This window comes from Trachinotus anak, unplaced genomic scaffold (assembly GCF_046630095.1).
Source record: "Trachinotus anak isolate AG129_WGS33_773 ecotype Australia unplaced genomic scaffold, CSIRO_AGI_Tana_v1 ptg000002l, whole genome shotgun sequence".
Classification (NCBI taxonomy): domain Eukaryota; kingdom Metazoa; phylum Chordata; class Actinopteri; order Carangiformes; family Carangidae; genus Trachinotus; species Trachinotus anak.
Genome location: NW_027273853.1, coordinates 22,915,628 through 22,938,997, shown reverse-complemented (window position 1 = coordinate 22,938,997; position 23,370 = coordinate 22,915,628). Strand labels below are relative to the sequence as shown.

Below are 23,370 nucleotides of genomic sequence, written 5' to 3'. Positions count from 1 at the left end.
AGCCAGCTCTAAGAAGAGTCCTGGTTGTTCCAAACTTCTTCCATTTCAGAAATATGGAGGTCACTGTGCTCTTGTGAACCTTCATGGCTTGGTTTTTGCTCTGATACACATTGTCATCTGTGAGACTTTATAGACAAGGTATGCCTTTTCAAATCATAGCCATGTTAATTTATCCGCAGGTGGACTTTCTATAATTGAGTATTGAGTGTAGATTGATGAGGGGAAAAATGATTTTAATGACCTCTTCTGATTGAAAGTCAATTGCAGATCTGATTACACCCTGATCCAAGAACTTCAACTTCAACCACTAGAGGCGAAAACAGATTTTCAGCTGCTGAAGTTAAATTGAACCACCTTTTTAGCTCAGTCACACTTGTCTCTGCAAATATCCACCCGGCCTCTCACTCTCCTTTTGTATAAATGGCTGAAAAGAGACACTTATATCTGTAACCCTCACAGCCCTGACAGGTATATTACATTACATTTTTGAGGAGTTGTTAACATTTACACCACTGACAGATTTCTCCATTTACAGTGTCTCTGTAAATGTGGGTGTGAATGTTTTCAACACATATTATTGTGTTGAAATACTCTTTAGAAACAGCCACTTTTTTTTTCAAGTGACCATGGAAAATGGATTTGGCTGAGGAGAGACAACACCAAGTGGAGTGGCATATTAACAGTGTTGGACGTTATTATTTGGATACTGTGTCCCTCACTTTCTCTTACTTTCTCCTTTTATTTTAGGGTGGCTCCATCCAGAACACAGAGTCTCAGCGCTGTCTGGAGCTGGTGGAGAGCAAACAGTCAGAGTTCAGTTTCCAGCTGGTCATTCAGGACTGCACCACTCAGAAATGGACCATCACTAACATACTGACTGTCCTGCCACAGTGAACACAGTGACGCCGCTTGACAACTGGAACAAATGTGTTGTGATGTTACTAATTTAGTAAACCAGGACGATCAAGCGAGGAACTCCACTGCTTCAAACCAAAAACACCTGACTGACCCAGATGTGAGATGGACCATCACAGAGTTCTGGTGCACATAAACAGAATTAGAGTCCAGTTACAAATGGACCAACATGCTGACCTAAGCAGTGAAGTAAGTGTCCAAGGTATGGGCTTCGGTACTGGATCTATTTTTAATGAGAATCTGCACAGCAAAGGATGTGCTTCAATCAGACACGGAGCATCAGTCACCTAATAACCATTTTATACCAATGGCCTGAGAGAAGAGACACAAAGATGGAACAAGGGCTCTTGAAACTATCCACTCCACAAGAGAAATGAAAATTAAGGTCACTTGTTCCAGGGGACAGGGCTCATAAACTCATTTGAGCTTATTGCAGCAGCGGACTGGTGATGTATTCTGGGTCCCTGTTTGCAGTTTAAGAGAGGGCCTGAACTCCCTCAGTGGCATCACACAATCATCGTAACAAATCAAGTGAGTGACTGCGCACATTCACACGACAACTTTACAATCCCACCTGGCTGATTTGTTAGACGAGTTATACAGAGGAGACAGGTTTTGAGTTTTTATCCTTACACACGATTTGACTCAGAGTGTAGGCACGATGCATCTATCATCTTTCCAACCCAGTTTGGAGGAAACGCCGCCCACTTCTGTATGACGAACACCTCGCTGAAACAACAGAAGCCTCGATGGCTGTGTTCCCATGGAAACCACGTGAAATATGACCACAGACGCTATAAGGACTTTGGGACAGCTACAGTAGCCTGGAAAACAGCACTTTTCAAAGATGACTGACAATCACAGTTATACAGAGGAGAGGTACTTGATCTGTTCACCATGGTTTTAAGTCAGAACAATAAACTATCAAAGAGTATCGACTGAGTTAGTTTAACATAAATTCTTGCCTCCCACATACATTATTTAAAGCCTGCCACACATCTTGAGTAGGAGCAGGTAAGTTAGCTATTATCAGTTAATGAATCAATGATGTAGCTAGGCGGTGTAGTGGTGGTTTTTGCTTTTATTTCAGACTTGGTGGTTAAAGTTTTCTTTCATTGAGGCTTCCCTCATTCAGAAGTGGGCAGTGTTTCATCTACACTGGGCTGGAAACACGACAGACACAGGCAGGACAGATGCTGTAGATTTCCTCAGGATCCCAAAAAAGTGAGACAGTGTAGACAGTGACAGAGAATAACCACAGAGTGATTTAAAGTGGCATTATGATGGAAGCTCTATCCCTTCTCACAGTATGCTTTCTAATTAATTACATCAGGGGCAGAGCCGTCGATCATGCTGGCAGGCGCCATATTTGTGGGTTCAGAGACAGAGCAGGAGAGTCATTTGGAAAAAGATTTTAGATTTTCCTGCAAGCTCTTGTAACACCAGCACATAACACGACTCTGGCTCATGCAGCAATAATGTATATTTTAAGACCTGGGAAGAAGAGTGAAAGTGATGTGGAAAGTGTTGGTGTTGGACCTGTGACCAGGATTTTAGAAATGCTATGGTCAAAGGCTCAAATTCCCACAGTAAAACTTGACTTAAATAAGAAATCATGAACTAGCCACAAGCCAAACTCTGTACATATTTCTGGATATAAATAAACCACAAATTTTCAGAGTTTGTGTATTCATTGAACAGTTGAGTTATATTTTCTATAACTTTTACCCTGCAAAATGTTGTTTCAAAGCTGTATCTTCACCGTAGGTTATGTACTAGCAATGGAGATTTCTAAATCCCTTAAATTTAATTTGGAGTTTTTAGCCTAAAACAGTCAAAGCTTTAGGTATGTAGTGTAAAAAATGTCAAGGATCAGCACATGTTATATGTGTGTTATCATAGAATGTAAACTCCTCGATACAAAATGAAACCATATAAACTCCCAGAAATATTACAGAGGACATGACCTCAGTCGTAATGATGGCCCTGCAAGGTCTCCATGTTCTCTAAGAGGTGAACTCAAATCAGAAGTACAGTGATGTTAAGACTGCTGGTTCAAATAGATCTTGATGTGATATGATAAATAAGGAGGTAAAGGAAAAATTCACCCTTAAATACTGTCAGTCCAAACAGGTGTTTTCAATTATTTTGGCCAATCATGACCTCTTTTCATGATAAGGTTTAGGCAGAACTGTACCAGGTTGCCAACCCTTGTATATCTAAAAGAAGCAAAGCTGTAGCTTGTCTTACCATAATAGGTATAATGAAACTGACATAGGAAAATGTCAGTTTTACAAAATCTACATATGCCCACACAGTCCTGAGAAAATGTCTAATCAGCAAAATAATTGAAAATACCTGTGCTGTGAATGTGCAGAAGCTTTAACAGAGCAAAAACTCAAGTTCAGATATTTACTGTTTGATGTTTTATATTATTTGGTATTTTTGTTCCATGTAAAGCGTCTTCATGAATAAAATGTATTATTGTTTCAATGGCCTCTTCCCTTTGAATGTCAAGACCTAAGACTGCCCCCATCCACATCATTAGCCAGGGAATGCAGCATTCTTGCCTGTATCTGGGGACCAGCACTAGTTTATCATTAATATAAGTCTTCAGTATCCCACTGTGCCCCACTCACTTCATTTTACCTTGTCTTTAATGATCTAAGTCGTGTTTACAACGAAGTATGGCTATGAAAAGGTCGTTTCAAACACAAACAATGAAGGCCAGGCATTGTTTGTCCTACTGATGAGCCTGAATGTGTTCATCGCTCCATGTAAAATTAGCCAATCAATTGTATGAATTCTGATGGACAAACTAAAATTGGATATGTATGGGTATATCTCATTAACTTTAGACATTACCAACCTTAGAAATGTCCCAGTTAATTACAACTTCTGTCTTATTTTTCAATAAATAACTATTAATAAAGCTGTATTCACCAAATTAATTGCTGAGGTCTTGAACACAGCTAGTCTGGTTCCCAGCCTCTGAACTGTTTCTGCCAGTTGAAATAGTCAACCAATCAGAGTTTTGTAGGATTCAGCACGGAGATGCTATCTTCCTACACAGCTATTTTTCCTGAAAGAGCAAACACAGCAACAGAATAATTGTGACAAGCATGGTTGAACCTGACTACACTTACAGGTTACAATTTGTTGGAAGTCCATGAACTGAATTTACAAACTGTGAAATTTTAACCATTCATCAACATTTTTGATCAATGTGAAAAACATGATCTGTTTCCTACCAACCAGTACCTCAGATTTCGTGTGAACTAACATTGACATCTGCAACACTGAGAAGTCACTCTTACTAGCTTATCTAACAGGAAACATGCCAAAACAATGATAGTATTGGACTGACTGTATTAAGTGCAAAGAAAAGGCTGTTAATACATCTCTAAAGAAAAGTCTAACAGGGCAGAGTGAGAGAGACATTAGATGATCATCCAGGTTTTAAACAAACATTAAGCCAAACTTATTTGGAACAGAAAACACAAGCAAATGGTAAAATTACCATCCAAACTGTCAGTCATAAACATTCTTCACAGTTTACAGACTGTGTGTGTGTCTCTGTGTGTGTGTGCTGTGTTATAAGTCTGACTCACAGAATATGTCCTTCACTCGTGAGCACATGATGGAACACTTATAGGTCAGAAAATTATATTGAGTTGAGAGATTATGATAAACAATGGATTAGTATTGGTGACACATGTGTTTCATGATCCACCATGATCCAATTAAAAATGGAAAAAAAAAAACTGAGTGCATTTGATTAGATTTGTAAGTAAATTATGGTAGCTGCAAACACGTTATCCAATCCACAAACAAATACCAACCATTCTGAACAAATGTGACTGAGTATACATCAGTATTTTACATATGTACAACTTCTGGTTCGTGGCGTGAATAACATTTGCTTTTATAAAACTTGCTGTGGATATAAATGAAAATATTTGCGTGACGTTTTATTTGCATTTATTTACAGGTTGTTCAGTGTGTGTGCACAGAAGATTGGACATGTGTGGATTGGGTTAAATCTGTGTGAAGTTGTGAGACTCTCTTTCACAGTCTCTGATCCACAAATCCATGGTGTGTTTGAGTGCTGGTGGAAAACACAGGCGTCTGGCTTTTCAGCACATTCGTGTGGAATTTCAAAGTGGGAAGGACGTTTTTCCCAAAAGATAAACTAGCTTTGATTTTATTTACTCTAAAATATTCTTGATCTACAAATGCAGTATAACTGCATGCAGACTGGGCAAATTGAAAGTGCTGGAGTGTCAGGACATATGTTTTATGTACGAGTAAATTTAACTTTTGCTGATTTGACACTTGCATATAGTACTGCTAAATCATTTCCTCCCCATTTACAGATCTCCAAAAGTTACACACTGTCACGAAGCTTTATTAAATATAACTGCTGTGCAATCAATCTCCCAGTTATTCAAAACCCCAGCTGTCAACAATCTCTATCAATAATGCAACAAAAAAAAACAGGATGAACCAATCCATTATTAATCTGGCTATTATGTATTCAAAAATTCTCTTTTTCGATCATGACTCACTGTGGTTCCAATAACAGTGATAAAGCAGTGGTAACTTGTGGAGGATGGGAACTGAATGTCCTCTATCGGCTACTGTGTAGCATCTGTCAGTCTCTCTGTTGATCTTCTTTTGTTTTTGTGGCTCAGGTTTGTAGATCCTGAAATTTTAAACGTATCTCAATTGTTGGGAAGCTGTTCATATTATCAAGTCATGAAAATGTCCAAGCTATTTTACTAGTGTGTTTAAACTGGATATTTATAAGTTCCAACAGTAAAAAATGACAATGGCAAAACATGTCCCGTGTGACTGTCTCTTTTCGTCTATGCAAAGTTTGACCCAAGAGCTGCTCTGAAGAGACTTGATACTTGCTATCATGAACTTGATAATTGACAAGACTTAACCACCGGCCTTTGACTTGTCCTAAAATACTTGGGACTTAGCTGAACTCTTGCTTTGAGGATTTATGTGATTTGATTTGGATTTATCTTCATCAGTTTGAGACTTGACCAGGACATTCTCTTTAGGACTTGTAGCTCTGTTTTAATCTCTCCTTTACCCCTAACGTTTCCCGGAATAGAATAATTTTCTAGTATGAAACTCTGGGGAAAACATTGCAGACCAAAGAAAAAAAAAAAAAAGCCATCCTGGTGCAGTTTGTCCTCTGTAGTGCAGCTAAACTAGGGCCGAATGTGTGGTCCACTGCAGCCTCACAACCTCGAAGGATACAGTAATTATCACCTCCAGCCAACATCCTACTCTCTTGTTACTGAAGAGCTGGCTGGAAACTATTTCTCTCAGTCCCACTCATTCCCTCCTTCAGTCTGTCATTATACTCTCTACTGTCCCTCCCTCTTTCTCTCACTCCTCCTCACTCAGGCATCATCCCTCCCACTCTTATGTTCACTCTTCCTCTGCTGCCTCCCCCTCTTTTAATAGATACCATTATAGGGAGGATGCGTCCGCACTAAAGAGGAATCCATCCTTTAACGCAGCGCCTTCATAGTATGGCTAAGCATCAAAACAGCTTTACGCTTTGTCTCTGTAAGTGATAAAGCACTTCTGTGTATGAAGTATCATAAAAGTTGAAACCATGCACCTGTATTGTTTCCATGAACACCTCATAAACAAGTCTCAGAGCCTCTCATAACATCAAAGGTTTTATAAAGCTAGCACATCCAGTCAGCCCTGAGCGTGCACAGTAATAAACACACATCCATAGCACTAACCGGTGGCTGAGTGATTAAAGCCAGCGAGGCGCTCTGGGGCCTTGAAGGGAGCAGTAATGATGCAGTGTCAACCTTTGCTCACACCTCATTGGCTCACGCTTCTGCTGAGTAACCACTGAGACTTAATTGAAGTGTGTGCTGTTGCCAGGTGACCATGGAGGCCTAATTGAAGGGCAACGCTTCATTGGATCTGTGCCTGTCCATCAATCAGGTGCATTAGCAGCAGCAGCTTAGCTTTTCATCTTTATTGGCAGTAGAATGTGTTGACTGGAAGAGAGATGAAAAGAAGGTAAAAGTAAAATAGGTGGGGGGAGGGACACGGTGGAGGGTAGGAAAAGTTTTTTTTTTAAATTAGAGACAATAACAGGTGCAGAAAGAGGAGGAAAGGGCAAGATAGAGGAGGATTAAAGGTACATGGGAGACAAGAAAGGCAGGGGGAGACGGAAGTCCTTGGGGATCTGATTATCAGATTAAGCAGCAAATGCTACATCAGCAGTATTTCAGCATGGAAATGAAAGCTGTCCTGGCAGGAAAAGAAGCCTAATCTCCCGTCTCTAAATAGATAAAAACCTCAGCTGATCAAGGAAACGTTCAGAATCCAAACGCAGGATGAAATGACACTGAATTCTCAGATGCCATTCAATTTCACAAAAAGATTCTCATTCCAAGTTCTGGCTATATGTAGGGATCTACAACACATTTTTATTCTAACACTGTGTGTGGTGTAGTGACAAAATTTAAAGCACTAGTTATCATTTCAATTCGGCAAGTATAGCTTCAGCTCACTGAATCCTCAGGTAGGTGTGAAAGTACTTGTAAGTGGATTCCTACAAATAACACGAGATAATAAAATAAGAAAGTTAATGCTTTTACTTTGCTAATATAGTGGAAACTAGGAAGGAATGATTTGGCATTACCATAAACTATGTATGTAGGTCTATGGTAATTAGATTAATGAGTAGAAATATTCTATTATGCAGTGAAAGCTGGAACAAAGGTGTGCAGGCTTGACAGATTCACTCTACCATTATAAAAGACATACTGTAGGACACCTTCCGTTCACTATGACAGTTGCCTGGTGAAAAAAAAATGGGAGAAATAAAAGAAGCATCAAATGTCACCACCAGGTTGTAAAAGCTCTCGAGTCTGTCACTGCTCTTGATTCTTGAAGACTTCTCCTAAGTTGCAAACCAGGAGAGCAAATCTGAGAGACACAGCTTGAGGCAGTCAAAGGAGTCATCACAGAGAACTCTTGAAACTGTGTACAGGTGAATGGCTCTGAAAAGGTCAGCAGAGGTGCGGGATTGATGAAAGCTCTGTCAAATATCAGTGGGAGGAGTGGGCCGGCTGCAAAGAGCCCCTGTGCTGCTGCTGAGTGTGCAACGCCCGCGCTGCCTGTCTTCCAAGCACAGCAGCTCCAGCTCTCACTTGTAGGGAACTACAGGGAGGCATGAAAAGAAGCTACTGTGAATTGTGCATCGCTTCGTTGTCTCTGAGGATCTCCTGCACACACAAAAAAAAAACATGGGTAGAAAATATATCACATAAACAATCTTCCAAACTGGGACACCGGGCCTTGCGCACACATCCATAAAGGTCTGATGCACCGAGCCAATTTAAGGCAACATGGCTGGTAAAGCGCTGACTAGCATTTGTATTGATGGCAGAGAGATTATGAGAGATCCCTTTCTCTCTGCACTAAGTCCAAGCCCCCTATTGGTCAGGGAGACTGTGTCACTCGAACTCCAGGCCAACTTTTTTTATATATGTTTTTGAGATGTGAGTCAGGACACTATGACCATTGGGTTGAAACCTGGACTGTCCTTGGTTACTGTACTCTGTTATGTGTCACTGACGTCAATCCACCCAACCAAAGCGGTGATTCACACAGTCATCCCTCAGTCAGAGTCACGCTGTGTGCTACAGGGACCTTATTTCCTTTTCAATTATTGGCCGAACACATTATCCCTAGAGGATATCATTTAGAACAGGAGGCTCATGGATGGCAGACACACGCTGAAAAAAACAGAGAACTTAAGTCCTGACATTACCTCCAGACTAGCTGCAGTTTCACTAGCTTCATTAACTCACTACTGTTTAGATTCTGTGGCATAGCGTTGCTTCTTGATATCCCTTTCATTGCCACTGTGAAACTTCATCAGCAATTCAGAAGCAATGTTGTGTTAAATTAGATGAAAGCATCAGGACTATCAGTGGCTGGTTGGTCATGTGCAGATGTCCCTCAGTAACATAGAGAGATTGTATATAAGACTGCGTCAGGCCACTTTTCGGCTACAGTCCAATTACCGTGTTAAGTATGTGATGTTGATCTGCAGCAAATAATAGTGTTTTTCAGGCCATGGTGTGATTACGTGTTTACTGTTGCACCAACTGTAAGTCAGTTTTGTTTCTGAATGGAATTTTTCTCTGTTTCATTTTCAAGGTGTCTACTTCAGTTTCAACCATCAGCCAATCACTCAATCGTTTGTGCTACAATGCATCCTAACACAGCTACAGCACTATGCTGTATTCAAGCCCTGGCAGCTAGGAAAAAAAAGGGAAAGAAAACTATATTAGCAGGTCTTGTACTGAGCAGTGGGATATATTACAGCTAGAAGCATTTTTAAAACATTGATTCCCTGCCAAGAAAGTCTCAGAGCAATATCTTCAGCCATATGGATGGAGGAATGCATTCTGCAGTAGCTGGCATCAGGCTCTCTGACAATATTTAATATAGATATATAGGCACAACCTGCTGGGAAATCATGCTCAAGACAACTATTGGGCTTAAATGGAACTACAGCTCAAACAGTGACTGGTGAAATTCACAAAATATGTTCCTCTATTAGTTTCTAATAGATATGGTATGTGTGATTTTATATTTTGGGAAAATTGACCACATTACTGCAGGATATTACTTACATAAAAAGTGCCATTTATTTATGAAAGTAATTTGTATGCTGCAGTCTAGCTAATCAATCCATGTAATTTTAGTGCTTTTTTCATATATTCTGGTCAGATCACGCACGTACATCGCCTTAAACTGAACGGTGCAACACTACCATCTCACGGACAAACGTGGAAACTGTGAAAACACTGAAAACACCAACTGATATTTATGACTACAAAAACAATTATATAGTGCGTGTTATATATAACATCTTTAAATAATTTATGAGGAAAAAAAAAACTTTTTTCTTGAAAACGGGTTTTTTTTCCGAACAGGTCAATAAGCGGAACCATTGACAGCCGTTTTCAGTTTAGAGGAAGCGGACTCGTATTTCGGTTACACTGACGCAGGTTCTTCCGTTTGAAGAGGTTTTGGTGTCTTTAAAGTAGTTTGGTCATGTTCCGGAATGTTTTGGGTAAATTGGTGACAGAAACGGTTCATGTTCACCGCTATGTGAAACATGCAGCTGTAATTCAGAGGGTAACACCCTCGTCTGTGTTTGTCAGGAGCTTTGCGGACGTGAAGGACGAAGCGCAGCGGCCGTTTGACACCTCCCTGCTTGACTTCCTCGTATGTCCGCTGTCCAAGAAGCCACTGAGGTAACAAACACAAACACAACAGATCAGCTACATGTGGTGCAGGAAGTGCCCACAAGCTGGGTTTGACTTTGATGCAGTTATGACGGGGAACCCTTGCTCTGTGGGAGTTAACTCTACATTGAAATTACTCGCGTTTTATGAACCATTGTTTTATCTGACGTCCCGCACACAGTTTAGCATTTTGGTAAACCACATATACATTTAGATAGATTGATGTTCCGCATCCAATCCCTGCTTTAACAGCAGTTTCATGCAATACAGGAACTGAGGCAGGTCCTAAATTCATGTTGGTGCATAGTCAATGAAAGGAGCGTCCCATTTTTTTTATATTTTTTCAGAAATATCTGTGACCCTCCGATTTTGTGTCAGGAGTCAAGCATTTGGAAAAAACTTATGGCTTTAAAAAAAATAAAAAATAAAAATCTGCAGAGATGTGTCTTTGGAAGCAGACAGACATCTGACCAGTGTCTGAACAGGGTGTCACCACTTTTGTTTATAGTTAATTTAATCAAAATGTTTTCTATCTCAATACTGTTGAGTCACTATGTTTGCTAACTGCTATCAAAATAAATTACAGTATTGCTGTAACAATATGGTTGAATCGTGTCACAGAATATGGTGTAACACCTATTTATTCTTACTGGGTATCAGCTGCAGGAGTAACATGTCGACTGAGGACTTAAGCTTTCAGTTTCTACACCTAGAAATACCTTTCCCTGACTTCACATTTGGTAAACGTTGCACACTGAAGAAAATAAGTATTACTAATAATAAGTAATGAGTATCATTAAGCGCTGTGTGCAGCACAGAAGAATCATGTTGCTCTTGTCTCTCGCAGGTACGAGGCTAAGACCAATGAGCTGATCAATGAGGAGCTTGGCATCGCTTATCCCATCGCTGACGGCATCCCCAACATGATCCCTCAAGAGGCCAGACTCATTCAGAAAGACTCTGACACCTCGACCCCACCAGCACAAGAATAGAAGTACCATCACAGCAAACCTACCAAAATAAAGCAGACTTGTTATTAGACTAAATGACACAGTTCTGCTTTAACACTGCAACTGGATTCTGCTCAGATCAAATGCCATATTGTGTCACTGCAAAGTGAAAACTTGTAGAACTGCATTCTAGTCTCCTGCCTAAAAGTACATAGAATACATCAAATCACTAATCCAACAGTGCACTGTATCAAAACCCGTCTGCAAGTATGTTCTCCCTGTCCATGATGGTGGGGCTGGTCCCAATAGTGTCCCTCTTTGGTTTGTTCTACTCTGCTGCGGTGGATGAGAACTTCCCTCAGGGCTGCACCAGCAGCAGCAGTCTGTGTTTCTACAGTCTGCTGCTGCCGGTCACCATCCCCGTCTATGTCTTCTTCCACCTCTGGAGCTGGATGGGGATCAAGCTCTTCAGACACAACTAGGCTGTTTTAGGTCCATTCTGTTTAAAGCAAACATAAAAAACTCATGTACCATTAAAACATGTCTAGGTGATGTACCTTGAATTCCAAAGCCCTTTTTAGTACTTGGTTAATAAAAGGTAAGAATGGATGGTTTGCCATCACATCGGCATATTACACAGCCACTATGAAGCTTAATAGGAGGAACGAGCTTAATAGCAGGAACTGTTGTTGCTTTCTCTACAAAGACTAGAGTAAAAAAAGGAATAGATGAAGAAATAAGACACATTGTGCGACATGAGGCAGAACTAAAAAAGTGTGGCTGAAGGAAAGTGAATGCAACAAAAAAACACTTCATGTCAAGACAGGTTACCTATTTTGCTGTAATGCATACTAATTGTAATATCTTTTTAATGTTGGTGATTGTCTATAATAACTAGCAATAATAAAATATAAATAAAGATATTATTCATTCTTTTGAATAGTGGTAATCAACTTGCTTAAAAGACAGAATGACTGATTTGTATGTTTTGTGAAGATCAAAGAAGCACATAAATCCTGAACATTTAGTTGGTACAGCAGGACACACCATATCATCTTGTGATAATTCTGAACTGTGATGTAGTTCATATAATTTGCAGTGAAATGGAAGCTTAACTTATTAAGCTTAAGTCTATTTGTGTATTTCATGTAGCAGAGTACATAGATGTACTCCTATGGAGGTGACATTAATAAAGATAGTGGTGCGTATGATTGTTAAAATTCAAAGACAGTAGATATTACAGATTATACAGGAAGTAAAACACTGTTCCTGTGCAATAAATAAACTTTAATTGATAACAGATAATTTACAGAACAGACAAAGGACAAAGCTCTGAGCTACAATTTGATGTTAAACAACTGCCACTGAAACTGATATTTAAAGCAGGAACTCGCACACGACCCCGTGAGCACTTAAAAACCTATATCAACATTATAGAAATGCGGAAGTTGAAAATTCAAGCACTTTACGAACAGAAAGATGTCATCTATACAATAAAAATGTGTTATTATTTTCATGTGGTATATTTTAGAATGAAATTTCAGTGCCTCCTGTACACTCAGTTGGCAGCCAAAACAAATGCAGTCTAACACAACTCCCCTGCAATATATCCTCCTCCATGAAGGCTGTAATGTTCACTTTATGTTGACATTGTTTTAAAGGTGTTGATTCAGCTGTATGATCCTGACATAACACTTCTCTAAAACTGTTTCATCACACACGAAACATCATGAAGGAGGATTTATTTCAGGACTGTTGTGTTAGACTGTATTAGTTTTAGCTCAGTGTACATAATAAACTGACGACTGAGTCTATATCTTACATTCACAGTAATATCATAACTTTCTCCTCAAAGACTGTGAAAAACCTGTTAAAGATGACTTTCAGAGTCAGTTACAGCATCAAGAGTTGATTTGGTGTACACTGTTCTCATGCTCCACACTTCTTGAATTGTGTCGTGAGTCTTGAACAAGGTAGAATGTGGGAACCACTAACTGCTGACTTAAATGTTGAGTGTCCAAAAACCTTTATTTCCATCCTTGCTCATGACCTCAGTGGCCCTTTCTGCTTTTCATCTCTCTGCCCTGAGCAAGTTTCATCAGTGGAGACTCAGGTCTGAGGGACCGCCCCTCTCCTTTTGTTTTGAAAAAGAAGGACTCGTTGAGTCTCATCTGGACCGCTCTCACCTGAAGTCAAACAAAAAGGCATTTTGTTACTGAACAGTTAACTTTTTTTGCAAATTATTGTGATTAATACAAAAGCCTTTTGTTATCACTTAGGATACACAACAGTTTGAAGAAAAAGGGAACAGACCAAATTTGGATCAGCAAATAGTTACTCAAAAAGTTACCAAAATACTGTATATATATGTACAGTGAGGTCCAAAAGTCTGAGACCACTTTCCCAGTGGTCTCTGACCCCACTGTGTGTGTAATGTTTTACACTACTAGACTACATAGAATAATAACAACAGCGGCCTGCTTCATTTATGATTGAAAGAAAGTTGTTGCCATAGAAATGTTTGTATTAGCACCCAATTTATGTCATATTTTTGTTAGAGATATTACCATCTAATTATTGATTATAATTAGATGGTGCTGGTTGAGATTTACAAGAGCTTTGTGTTTATATTGCTACCAACAGCACATTTAAGACAGACCAAGTAAAAGTTCTGATGCAAACTATAAAAGGGAAACTATACCTTGAGGCCAAATATATTTGTTGGAGACAATTTTCCGTGGTAGAGTTATACACATTTGGCTCACTAGCCAGTGTTTACTGTACAGCAGCAGGACAGTGTATGTGAGATTGATTTAAAATAAACTACAGTGCCCAGGCTCTTTGTAATGAGGGAGCAAGTCACGCAATGTAGCTCACTGATGTGTTTTAATAGTAATGGACAGAAATGGAGCTCTGTCGCAATTCAATCAATTTATTCTTATGCCCCTGTGCCAGTAACAGCCAGGCCAAGGGGCATGTTGTGTTCAGGTGGTCCATACATACGCAATATCTCTGTAATGCCTTGAGGGAATTTTCTTCAAAATGATTAGGTTTTGGTGGCTAAAGGTCAAAGGTCAAGGTCACAGTGACCTCACAAAACACAATTTTTGACCTTGTGAACACAATATCTCAGTAAAGCCTGGAAGGAACTTCTTCAAATCTGGCACAGATGTCCAGTTGGCCTCAAGGACCAACAAATTCAACTTTGGTGGTCAACGTCATACAAAAAAATATTGACTATTTCCAGCTTTATCTTTAAGTATAGCAATGAAATACTCTTTAGGTATCTTTTTAAGTATTGGGTATCAGTCTTCCTCCATAAGTCTGATTGAATTCTAAATGATGAAACAAGACCATGCAAGACCAAACGAAATTAAAGATATTTGGTGGCAGTATGAGCCAGTGTGACTGCAGTGAACAGTGAGTAGAGGGTGACGTAGTATCACCTGGGTTAGGTCGGGCTTTCCAGTGCAACAGGGGGGCTCGCTGTCTTCACTGGAGGTTGTTGTGTACACAGATTTAACCCCCGACTCTGACTTGGGGCTTGAAGTTGTTTTGCCTTTACCCTGTGCACTGAGTGACCACTGCTGCCAACCAGAAGGCTCATTCTTTACCTCTACAGCAATCAACTCTGAGGGACAAGATGGACGCAGGCTGGGGTCTTTCTGACTATTATCTTTCATCTTGTCTGGCACAGATGATGGTTTCTGGTCACTGCGCTTCTCTTCATCATCTTTGATCTCAGTCGGTGGCACATTCACTGACAAACACCTCCCGAGGTCTTTTCTGGCTCTCTCTGGCAGACTCAGGTCCAAAGGTTTCAGGCTCTCAAAACACACAGCCACTCCACTTTTTTGGCAGAAGTTGAGATAGGAGGAGAGCTCAGTGGTGAAGAAGTTTTCCGTCTGTGTGGAGATGCTTGCTTTTGATATGCGGGGAAGCAGGAAAGGCTCACCTGTGTTTCGTGAAGGAGACTGTTGACCTGAAGAACAGGAGCGTTTCTTCGATTTTGCAACATGTGGGGAGGGGTTTACCACAACTGGTTCATCCAGGTAAGGATTTACTACACTGGGCTTCACGTGTCTGGGGCCGGACACTTTTCCCTCTTCAGTGAGGTTTGTGTTTAAGTCCATTTGTCTCTGAAAAGACAAAGTTTCTTTCTTGGGATTCTGCTGTGCTAAGTGCAGCCCTTCTTCATCTTCTATGGGGACTATCCGTACTGTCTTTGGCCTCTCCAGGTGATCTTTTGCCTTTTTAGGCTGCTGATAAAAATGAGACTGCTGTAGATGTATGTTTGATTCTTCATGCTGTTTTATCTGAACCCCAGATGAGTGCAGCCGCCTTTCTCGAGGTGTGACTGGTTGAGGAGTTGTAAAAACAGATTTGTCACTGGCTTCACCACTGGAAGGCTCGGAGGGTGACGCTCTGAACGTCTTCTGCGTGATAAACAGGTCCTGGCTGTTTATGTCATCACCGGTGCATTGAGAGTCACTATCATGTGGTTGACTTGTCACTGTGACCTCTGAACAACTCTCACCGTCTCTCACAGCTTCTTTGTCTGAGAGGATGTTCTCTCTGGGTGACGAAGAGGCAAATTTAGGACGTTTGACACGGATGTAGCCTGGTGATAAATCCCACACCACTTTCTTTTTTCTTTTGGTTTTTTTTGGGTCTTGTGTCAGGTCATCAGGCTTTAGTTTTTCAGAGCTGCAAGGATGTGACGATTTAGTTTTTGATTTTGCAAAAGGGCAAGATGCACCTGAGTAACCCTGTGTCAATATAAAACTCTCATCTGACCCCACTGACAATTTGTTTTTCTTTCCCTTCTTTTCTTTCCTCTTTTCTTTCCTTCCCTCCATTGCTTCTGTGAATTTGGATTTTTTCTTTTTCTTTTTCTTCTGGATTCTCTCCTCTGTTTTCATGGTGATAATGTTTTTGTGTTTTACACAATTCTTGTCCTTATGGAAGTTCTTTTTTCTTTTCGTCTTCAGAGGTGACATCCAAGACTTACAAATGAAGTCTCTCTCCTCACAGTCACTCATGAGTCTATTAAGAAAATAAAAAAGTAATTTAGTCTGAAACCTGAGCACGTGAGTGCTCGTGAGTATACTCATTTAAATGAAAGAAAAAGCAAAACAGCTGATGGTTAGGCTCTCTCTTCATGTAATTTCTGTTACTGCTTAAACATTATTACAGTAAACATGCACATAGCTCATCAATGTGCTCTGTACCTAATGGAAATGGTATCATGACACTGGGGGTGTTGCAATTCTTAGCCCTTACATTCCTGCAAAATGAAATTTTAAACCAAAATATTTTGTTTTTATGGTTTAATATCAAGCCTGGCCACTAGGTGGAAGGCATGAAGAATGTGCACCACCTCTGTAAAGATAAACTCAGTGAAGTAACATCAGCAGAGTATACTCTATATCACTAGGACCACAGGTTAGTATACTGTATTCCCCAGAAGACATAATCTATTTGTACAATACCGTTAACATCTATACTTGCTTTTAAAAAGCATTTACTGAATATCAGTGATAAAACATTGTGTTTACAGAGCTTTCTTACAATAGTAGTGGTAGGAAATATAAAAGGGTGAAATATTTCGATGGTCCATTTGTGCAAAAATATTTGAGCATGTATTTGCTTCCTTATAGTTTGTGCAATCGTTTCCTTGGTCAGAATTATTTTCAGATATCTGTGATGTTTCCGGTGCGTGAAAAAAATATCGTTGGCAACAAAGGAACTGGTCGCATTTCAGTTTGGATGTTAACATACTTAAATGAGATGTCTGCAACACTTTCACTGTATCAAGTTCAAGAGGTGACACCGCTTGAGGAAATGGATTTACAATTAGTTACACGTGTGAATACTGCATTAACTCCAATCTTTCTCATATTTTTCTCTTGTTAATACTGTAGTTGAAAACTAGTGGTAGTGACAATAACGAAAAAAACAGACTGAAAACCTGACAGTTTTAGTGTTAGCATGACTTTCTGCCCCTTTGAGCGTCTGTTTTCACGGTTCAAAAGGTTATACTTTATACCAAAAGGTTATTTCGCGCCCTGTACAAGGCTGTGATATAAATTGTCATTGTAGAAAAACTTAATAACTTAATAATTACCTCAATGTAGCTTCAGCTCCAGCCGACAAACTCATCAAAGAGGCCGTCTCTGCCGCCGAGAATTCATGTGGCGTTTGGGGGAACTAGTAAAAAAATGGATTTACAGGGATTAGTCAAGTTTTAAAAGTACGGGGCAATCTGAAGAACAAGAATGGTCTTTTTTTTCATAAATTTTAACTGTACATACAAGATAAATCATAAAGCAAATACAGATATCAGGTTTTCAAGTGTTTTTATCCAAATATACCAAGCAGCTATTTCATCAATGTATAGCAAATTTCACGTTTTAACAAGACACAACTGGTCTATATAATTATTATGGCAAAAGAAATAAGAGAAATTTCACTTCTAAAGAGAAAACAGGTAAATTCGTCATCTAAGTTTTGGAACCTAATGCTAATTCAAATTTAAGTCAAACAAAACTCATTAGTGTATTCATTATTTACAATGAACAGTATGCCCAAGAATGACTTCAGTGAAAAGACATATTTGTCTTATAAATGCCTCTCCAACTTGGGTCTCTCAGTCTCACAGCTGTATCTCAAATTTTGATGGGTCATAGGTTTATTTGCAATTCGGCCTGCTGTATTTCTGATAGCATGTTAGGACAGCATCGAACCTCAGTATTGATCACTGTTGCCTTTACGGTGCTAAAGGTCATTTGCCTTGATGAGATGTGCGGCTTTAGTGTGTCTGTTTCTGGCCGAATGGTTCAAAAATGAGCAGTTCACAACTTTACCACTAGATGTCACCTGCTATTCATCCTTTTAAGTACATCTGTCAACACTTCGGGTGGTGATTATGAGTGGGACATCAATGGTGCGGATAAATAGCATAATAACATTGATGGATTAAAAAAAACTGTGTGACTGTATCTGCTGAGGAAGGCCATTAGATGTTGACAGTTTTGTAAACATTGTAATGAGATTTCAGACTGTTATTTCCAAGGTAAAGAATTAGCCTTCAAGGACTGTTGTACTTAATTTCCTACCATTTTTGTGCTGAAAGGTACTCCCCTTTAAAGTGAGTAGCTAATGACTGTATATGACTGTATGTCCTTGTTAATGAATCTTTTTCCAGACATTTAGTTTTTTTTTTAGAATTATTTTTAAGGCCTCTGGGAGAAAATGTACCTCAGCAAGACTGCAGTATTTCCATTATAGAGTCTGGCTGGCAATTTTTTTGACCCATTTCTGTCTCACCGCACCATTAGTTTGACAAAATCTGAAAATGAATCTGTGTCTGTACCATGTGCTGAATTTAAGACCATCCTTTTTGAAGAGAAGGTTTTTATAGATAATCAGATGGGTTGTTAAATTATCCAACTGTAGGGATTAGATTATAGTTAGATGAATTCCATTAAACACCACCTTTATTGATATATATCGCTGTCCTAAAATGGCAGAGACTTCTCAGGTGGCTGACAACCTTGGTAACACCACAAAAAGTCAATAATACCTTAACTTTATGAATTTCTAGGTTCATTATTTTACCCCAAGAATCATCAGCTCAGTATCTACAAACAAAGTGTGCTCTTCCAGCTGCCTCGTCCACTTTAACTAGTTGGTTTAAGAAAATAAACTTTATTTTGATATGTACCATTTATAGAACTACATTTTGCTGTGGTTGTCTGTCTGCTATTAATATTAAAATCAATAGAATAAAGTAATATACAATCAAATACTTGTTGCTAGGCTTGTTGACCAAAGACCAAGACGTCAGTTCATCAAGGGGGATATTTTTCACTTACAGAAAGCAGGCAGGGGAAAATCATTGACTACATTTAGTTTTACCTGCAGCTAAGGCTGACCAAGGCAATCACAACAGCTGTCATTCACTTGATAGAACTCTGTTGCTTTAGCGCTGTAGTTTTCTGCCTTTATTGGACAAAGAGTGCAGCAATAAAAATACCAAAATGTAGTTACTACAAAGTGAGAGTGCAGTTTCTGTACATTTGGTTTGGTTTTTAGCTCTGTTTTGACTGCAAATCAAATACAAAAAAAAAAACATTTTCAAGTCATGAAATCTAACTAAGTGCATTTAAGTACTGTACTGAAGTATTATCTTTTCATGAAATTTCATACTTCTATTCTACCACATTTCAGCAGACCAGAACGTATCAGCTCCATCAAGGCAGTGGCAAAATTACATGATAGATGTACCATCCTCTCCCTCTTCTTTTGATTCAGTTCATTTGTTTCAGCTCAACTTAAGTGCTTTGGTTTACCCTCACTGCTCTCATCCTCCTAATTTAAGTCACAGCAGGCAGTCGTTGTCAACAACAGACAAAGTTACAGACTAAATAGTTAATTAGGTTTACAACTGAATGTTCAGTATAATGTGAAATGGATTAAATTTTAAAACTTTTTTTTTTTTTTTTTTTTAAAAAAAGCCTGAAATATACTACTGCCTACGTTTTGTCCCATCATGAAACTTAAAATGTTCTTATATTATCGGTCTGACGGGGAGTTTAAGGAGGTTATGAGTAAGACTTTTGCTGTCCTGCGGCACTAAATGACCATCATACATGTGTGGGGGCTGATAGGGCTTTTAACACATACTGTATGACTCAGAACTACTTAGCCACAGGCTGAGATTTCCAGCTTTTCAACTCACTGACAAGCCTGCCCTCTGTTTTAAAAAAAAAAAAAAAAAAAAACTGGCTGCACCCTAGCAAGCAGCAACAACATGGACCCTTGAATAGCTCCAATCGTTGTTATTTTTGATGGTTCGGTTTTGCAATGGGCTGGAGTGCTGACAGAAAGTACCTGCACATCTCGAGATGATCTCAAATCTTCCAATTTGAAGACCTACATGTACAATATATGATCTCTGAAAACCATTATCATGTTGGAGGAGTAATCAAATCCCTATAAACCCTCAGCTTAATGTTCTCATTGTACTCGTAGATTACTTCTGTTGAGGGCATGTTATTTTCACCTGTAGGGAAGTTTTCTGTTGCCATAGCGATCACACAAAGCACTGTGGGCACTGGGCTGCAATATTAAGCCATCACCTCCCTCCATGTTGCTTACTCTCTCACTCCAGATGACAACCCACATCTATGTGACTGTAAGCCTGCCGGTGTCATGCGCGGATCCTGCAGGAGGAAGGCACCTGAGATGGAGTTCAGATTTCCAGAAGGCTCGTAGACATGACAAACAGACATACACATACAGCAGCTACACGTAGTTAATTATACTATGTAAATTAAGCTTAACAGAGGCCACAGTGACAACAAGTGATAATTCCATGTAGTGTAAAAGTAGCAAAATTAGGGACTTGTGATTATTACCTACAGAGCAACATCTATTCAAGCGTTAGTTACTGAACTGAGCAAAGGTGTGTTTTAATATTTACTGTATGTTGTCAACGTTTTGTTTGTAAGAGGAGTTTGGGGGTATTTTTGACCAAATGATTCAAAGAATTCAAATTTTGACATGATGATGAAAAGTTAGGGGGTGACCAAAGTTATCAAGGTTCGTCCTGTAGGAAAAACATGAATATCTGAGTCAAATTTTGTGTCAACTCATCAGGTAAATTTTGAGATAATTTCACTTGATAGGTGAAAACTTTGACCTGCTGGTGCAGTAGGTAAACTGGGCTCAGGGGATCATGAATCAAAGGCATTATGTTTCATCCTCTGGGGACCACAAAATGTCCTTACACATTGTATGGTAATACATACGGTAGTTGTTGAGCTATTTCAAAGTGGTTGACATTGAACACTGCCATTCCTAGAGCCACGCTGCTAACATGGTTTCCAAATAATATTCAGTGCATAATCCCAAATGCACCTAACATCTTTGGCAAGTATCAGCACTTATATCTTATGCGTTGGAGGACAGGGTTTAAAGGTTTCAGATTCAGAGTGTCTATTAGTCACTGCTGACATAAACTCAACAGTTGGAAATCAAAATCGATGCTGGATTTAGTCTCTAATGTTGTTTGGTGAAAGCTTGGACGAACTGACGACAGCACTATAATGTTGGGGATACAAAAACATTGGTCGAAGTGGACAGATTGATGAGTCTTTTGTCCATCAATCCGGTCATTTGGCCATTCACATTCAGAGAGCAGACCACAGCAAAGTGAACAAAATTATGCAGGCAAATGTTTTGCAGTAAACGTTTTAGGCTCATAGCAGAGTCATTGCTTGATTTGGTGGAATGTGCAAAATGCTGGATCGAAGCAATCAACCCGGCTAAATGAAGGGATTTCAGGCTGTGGTAATGGCCTGGTGTGATGGTGTCTAGTGGCAGTAAAATGATGGTGCATTGCCTTAGGGAGGCAGGACAAGTCAGTTCTGGGAAAAGGGGGTCAGGCGGGGGTAATGAACTGCCTGTAATGCACATGAGCTCACTCAGAAGTTGACTCTTCTCCCTGCGTAGTAAATCCTGTCAATCACATGGAGCTGGAAGGCATTACGGAAGTACTCATTGTCAAATCTCAGCATTCTTAAATATGTTGTCAGAGATTTTTCACTTTTGCCTTAACCGTGATAATGTGAGAAATTTGATCCTTTTATATTATAACAGATTGGTAGGTTGTTGAACATCACATCTAACATTGTGTTCCAGTCTCTTCTCATCAAACACTCTTATGCTTTTTCAACTATACTTAAAGTTGCACTTATCATTATTTTATATCAACAATGGATCTAATGAGTAAGTGTAATGTGAAAAAAGTTGCACATTCTGATGAAAGATAATTATCATGGTTTTTGGTCCCACAAACTCTGCTTTCAATGGAAGCTAGGTTAAAACAGAACTACAGTCATCAGGACAGTGACATAACTTTAAATGAACACTAAATGTATGTTAAATAGGCAATTGCATGCTCTTTCACTTTTAATGATTTCTTCATTTTGTCAAAGTATTTCAAATGTTCTATCATAACCTGTATTTTTTTAGATCCAACCAAATTCTTTCTGTGATTTTTTCCCCCTATAAATCTACTTCTTAATCACAACCTACATCTATATTGAACAGTACTCTTGTTTTCTCCAAACTCTCTTTTGAGTGACTTGAGACGGGAACCATCTGTGTGATGTTATTTATCTTCTCTGTCACCCGTCTGAGGACATGCTGTCACCCTCTATAAAAGTCAAAGCCTAGTCTGAAATAGCAGTGCCCCTCCCCTTATTTACTCCTCTGTAACTATTCTTAAGTCCTGTGGACCCGCTTGGTTTACCGATGCACCTGACTTGAATAGATGATGCCCAGCATGTTAGCAATGCCTTTGTTTATGGCTCCGCTTAAGGCTCCGGGTGTAAAGATGAGTGTGTTACTTATTATTTAGTCTTGTTAGACAGTCAGGTGATGTTGTTGTGGGACTGATAACTTTGACTTGGAGTATCTTGCCTTGGTGTATTCCCACGCACCTTGTTGCCTTTGCATGCCATAGGTAACGCACTGCACATTGAGGCAGCATGAGGTAATGAGGACGGCAAGGTTTAGGATCCTAAACCAAGGTCAGAGGTCGACTTGTTCAGCGGGTGTCATCTAAACAGGCCGTGGCCACAGTAGTCCCTAATAGTCTTATGGGAAAGCAAGTGGAGGTCAACATCTCTGAAGAGCCCCACCGATCACTGTAAATCTTTTAAAGCTGCTATGTAAACAATTTTAATCACCATTCGAGCTGTTTGTTTATGTATTGACAGGTGCAGCGGCTGAAATCAGAGGATCAATCAATGCTGGTGTTTGATCCCTGGATGTTTCTTAGTCATGGTAAAACTTCATGGTTCATTCACATCTGCTAATTGCTTGAATAAGAGATTTCACAAGTAAAACTTAGAGAACTCCAGAGCTGTAAAAAAATATATGTATTTTGTTGAAATGTATTTGCATTTACAGACACATTTCAACAAATCTTCTCTCATCCTATTCACCCACGTGAAAATAAAAGTTACTTATAAAAACTCTGCCTTCTCTACTGATGCCACCAAGCTCCTTTTTCCTTGTGAGAATAGAAGGAGGAGTTCTAAGCAGCCAATGAGGATGATGAGCAATATGTTTGGACCTATTAGAGATGATCCCTGTGGCACAGTTTACACTGGAGTTTT

At 39.4% G+C, this 23,370-nt stretch overlaps 4 protein-coding genes across 5 annotated transcripts in view; 3 read left to right on the top strand and 1 right to left on the bottom strand.

Moving 5' to 3' along the window:
- galnt18a (UDP-N-acetyl-alpha-D-galactosamine:polypeptide N-acetylgalactosaminyltransferase 18a) overlaps nucleotides 1-3,408 on the top strand; it is a 132,211-nt gene extending 128,803 nt beyond the window's left edge. Inside the window, exon 11 of one of the 2 annotated variants that reach the window (XM_071506714.1) lies at nucleotides 748-3,408. In XM_071506714.1, the coding sequence (XP_071362815.1) occupies nucleotides 748-894 (147 nt within the window). In that variant the 3' untranslated portion in view covers nucleotides 895-3,408. The remainder of the gene's footprint in view (nucleotides 1-747) is intronic. The other variant, XM_071506706.1, reaches the window with a different exon arrangement.
- Nucleotides 3,409-9,965: 6,557 nt separating this feature from the next.
- Nucleotides 9,966-12,119, top strand: pyurf (PIGY upstream open reading frame). The gene is made up of 2 exons (XM_071506673.1): nucleotides 9,966-10,238; nucleotides 11,077-12,119. Exons 1-2 carry the CDS (start codon nucleotides 10,036-10,038, stop codon nucleotides 11,219-11,221), a joined length of 348 nt encoding a protein of 115 aa, XP_071362774.1. The 5' UTR covers nucleotides 9,966-10,035; the 3' UTR covers nucleotides 11,222-12,119.
- Nucleotides 11,449-12,119, top strand: LOC139637799 (phosphatidylinositol N-acetylglucosaminyltransferase subunit Y). Its single transcript, XM_071506681.1, has one exon. The coding sequence runs from the start codon at nucleotides 11,449-11,451 to the stop codon at nucleotides 11,659-11,661; it is 213 nt and encodes a 70-aa protein (XP_071362782.1). The 3' UTR covers nucleotides 11,662-12,119.
- Nucleotides 12,120-13,215: 1,096 nt separating this feature from the next.
- LOC139627519 (uncharacterized) lies at nucleotides 13,216-20,271 on the bottom strand. The gene is made up of 4 exons (XM_071488332.1): nucleotides 20,185-20,271; nucleotides 17,307-17,389; nucleotides 14,626-16,225; nucleotides 13,216-13,365 (listed from the first exon to the last, which is right to left on the bottom strand). The coding sequence occupies exons 1-4, from the start codon at nucleotides 20,269-20,271 to the stop codon at nucleotides 13,231-13,233; spliced, it is 1,905 nt and encodes a 634-aa protein (XP_071344433.1). The 3' UTR covers nucleotides 13,216-13,230.
- Between the last annotated feature and the right edge of the window lie 3,099 nt (nucleotides 20,272-23,370).

Bases quoted from the DNA above. Each gene is read 5' to 3' on its own strand.
- pyurf (XM_071506673.1), top strand. From the start codon at position 10,036: ATGTTCCGGAATGTTTTGGGTAAATTGGTGACAGAAACGGTTCATGTT. The intron at 10,239-11,076 runs GTAACAAACACA...TGTCTCTCGCAG, and splicing joins CTGTCCAAGAAGCCACTGAG to GTACGAGGCTAAGACCAATG.
- LOC139637799 (XM_071506681.1), top strand. From the start codon at position 11,449: ATGTTCTCCCTGTCCATGATGGTGGGGCTGGTCCCAATAGTGTCCCTC.
- LOC139627519 (XM_071488332.1), bottom strand. From the start codon at position 20,271: ATGGCAACAGAAAACTTCCCTACAGGTGAAAATAACATGCCCTCAACA. The intron at 17,390-20,184 runs GTTTATAGGGAT...TTTTTTTACTAG, and splicing joins ATGAGAACATTAAGCTGAGG to TTCCCCCAAACGCCACATGA. The intron at 13,366-14,625 runs GTGATACTACGT...GTTTGACTTCAG, and splicing joins GAAAGCCCGACCTAACCCAG to GTGAGAGCGGTCCAGATGAG.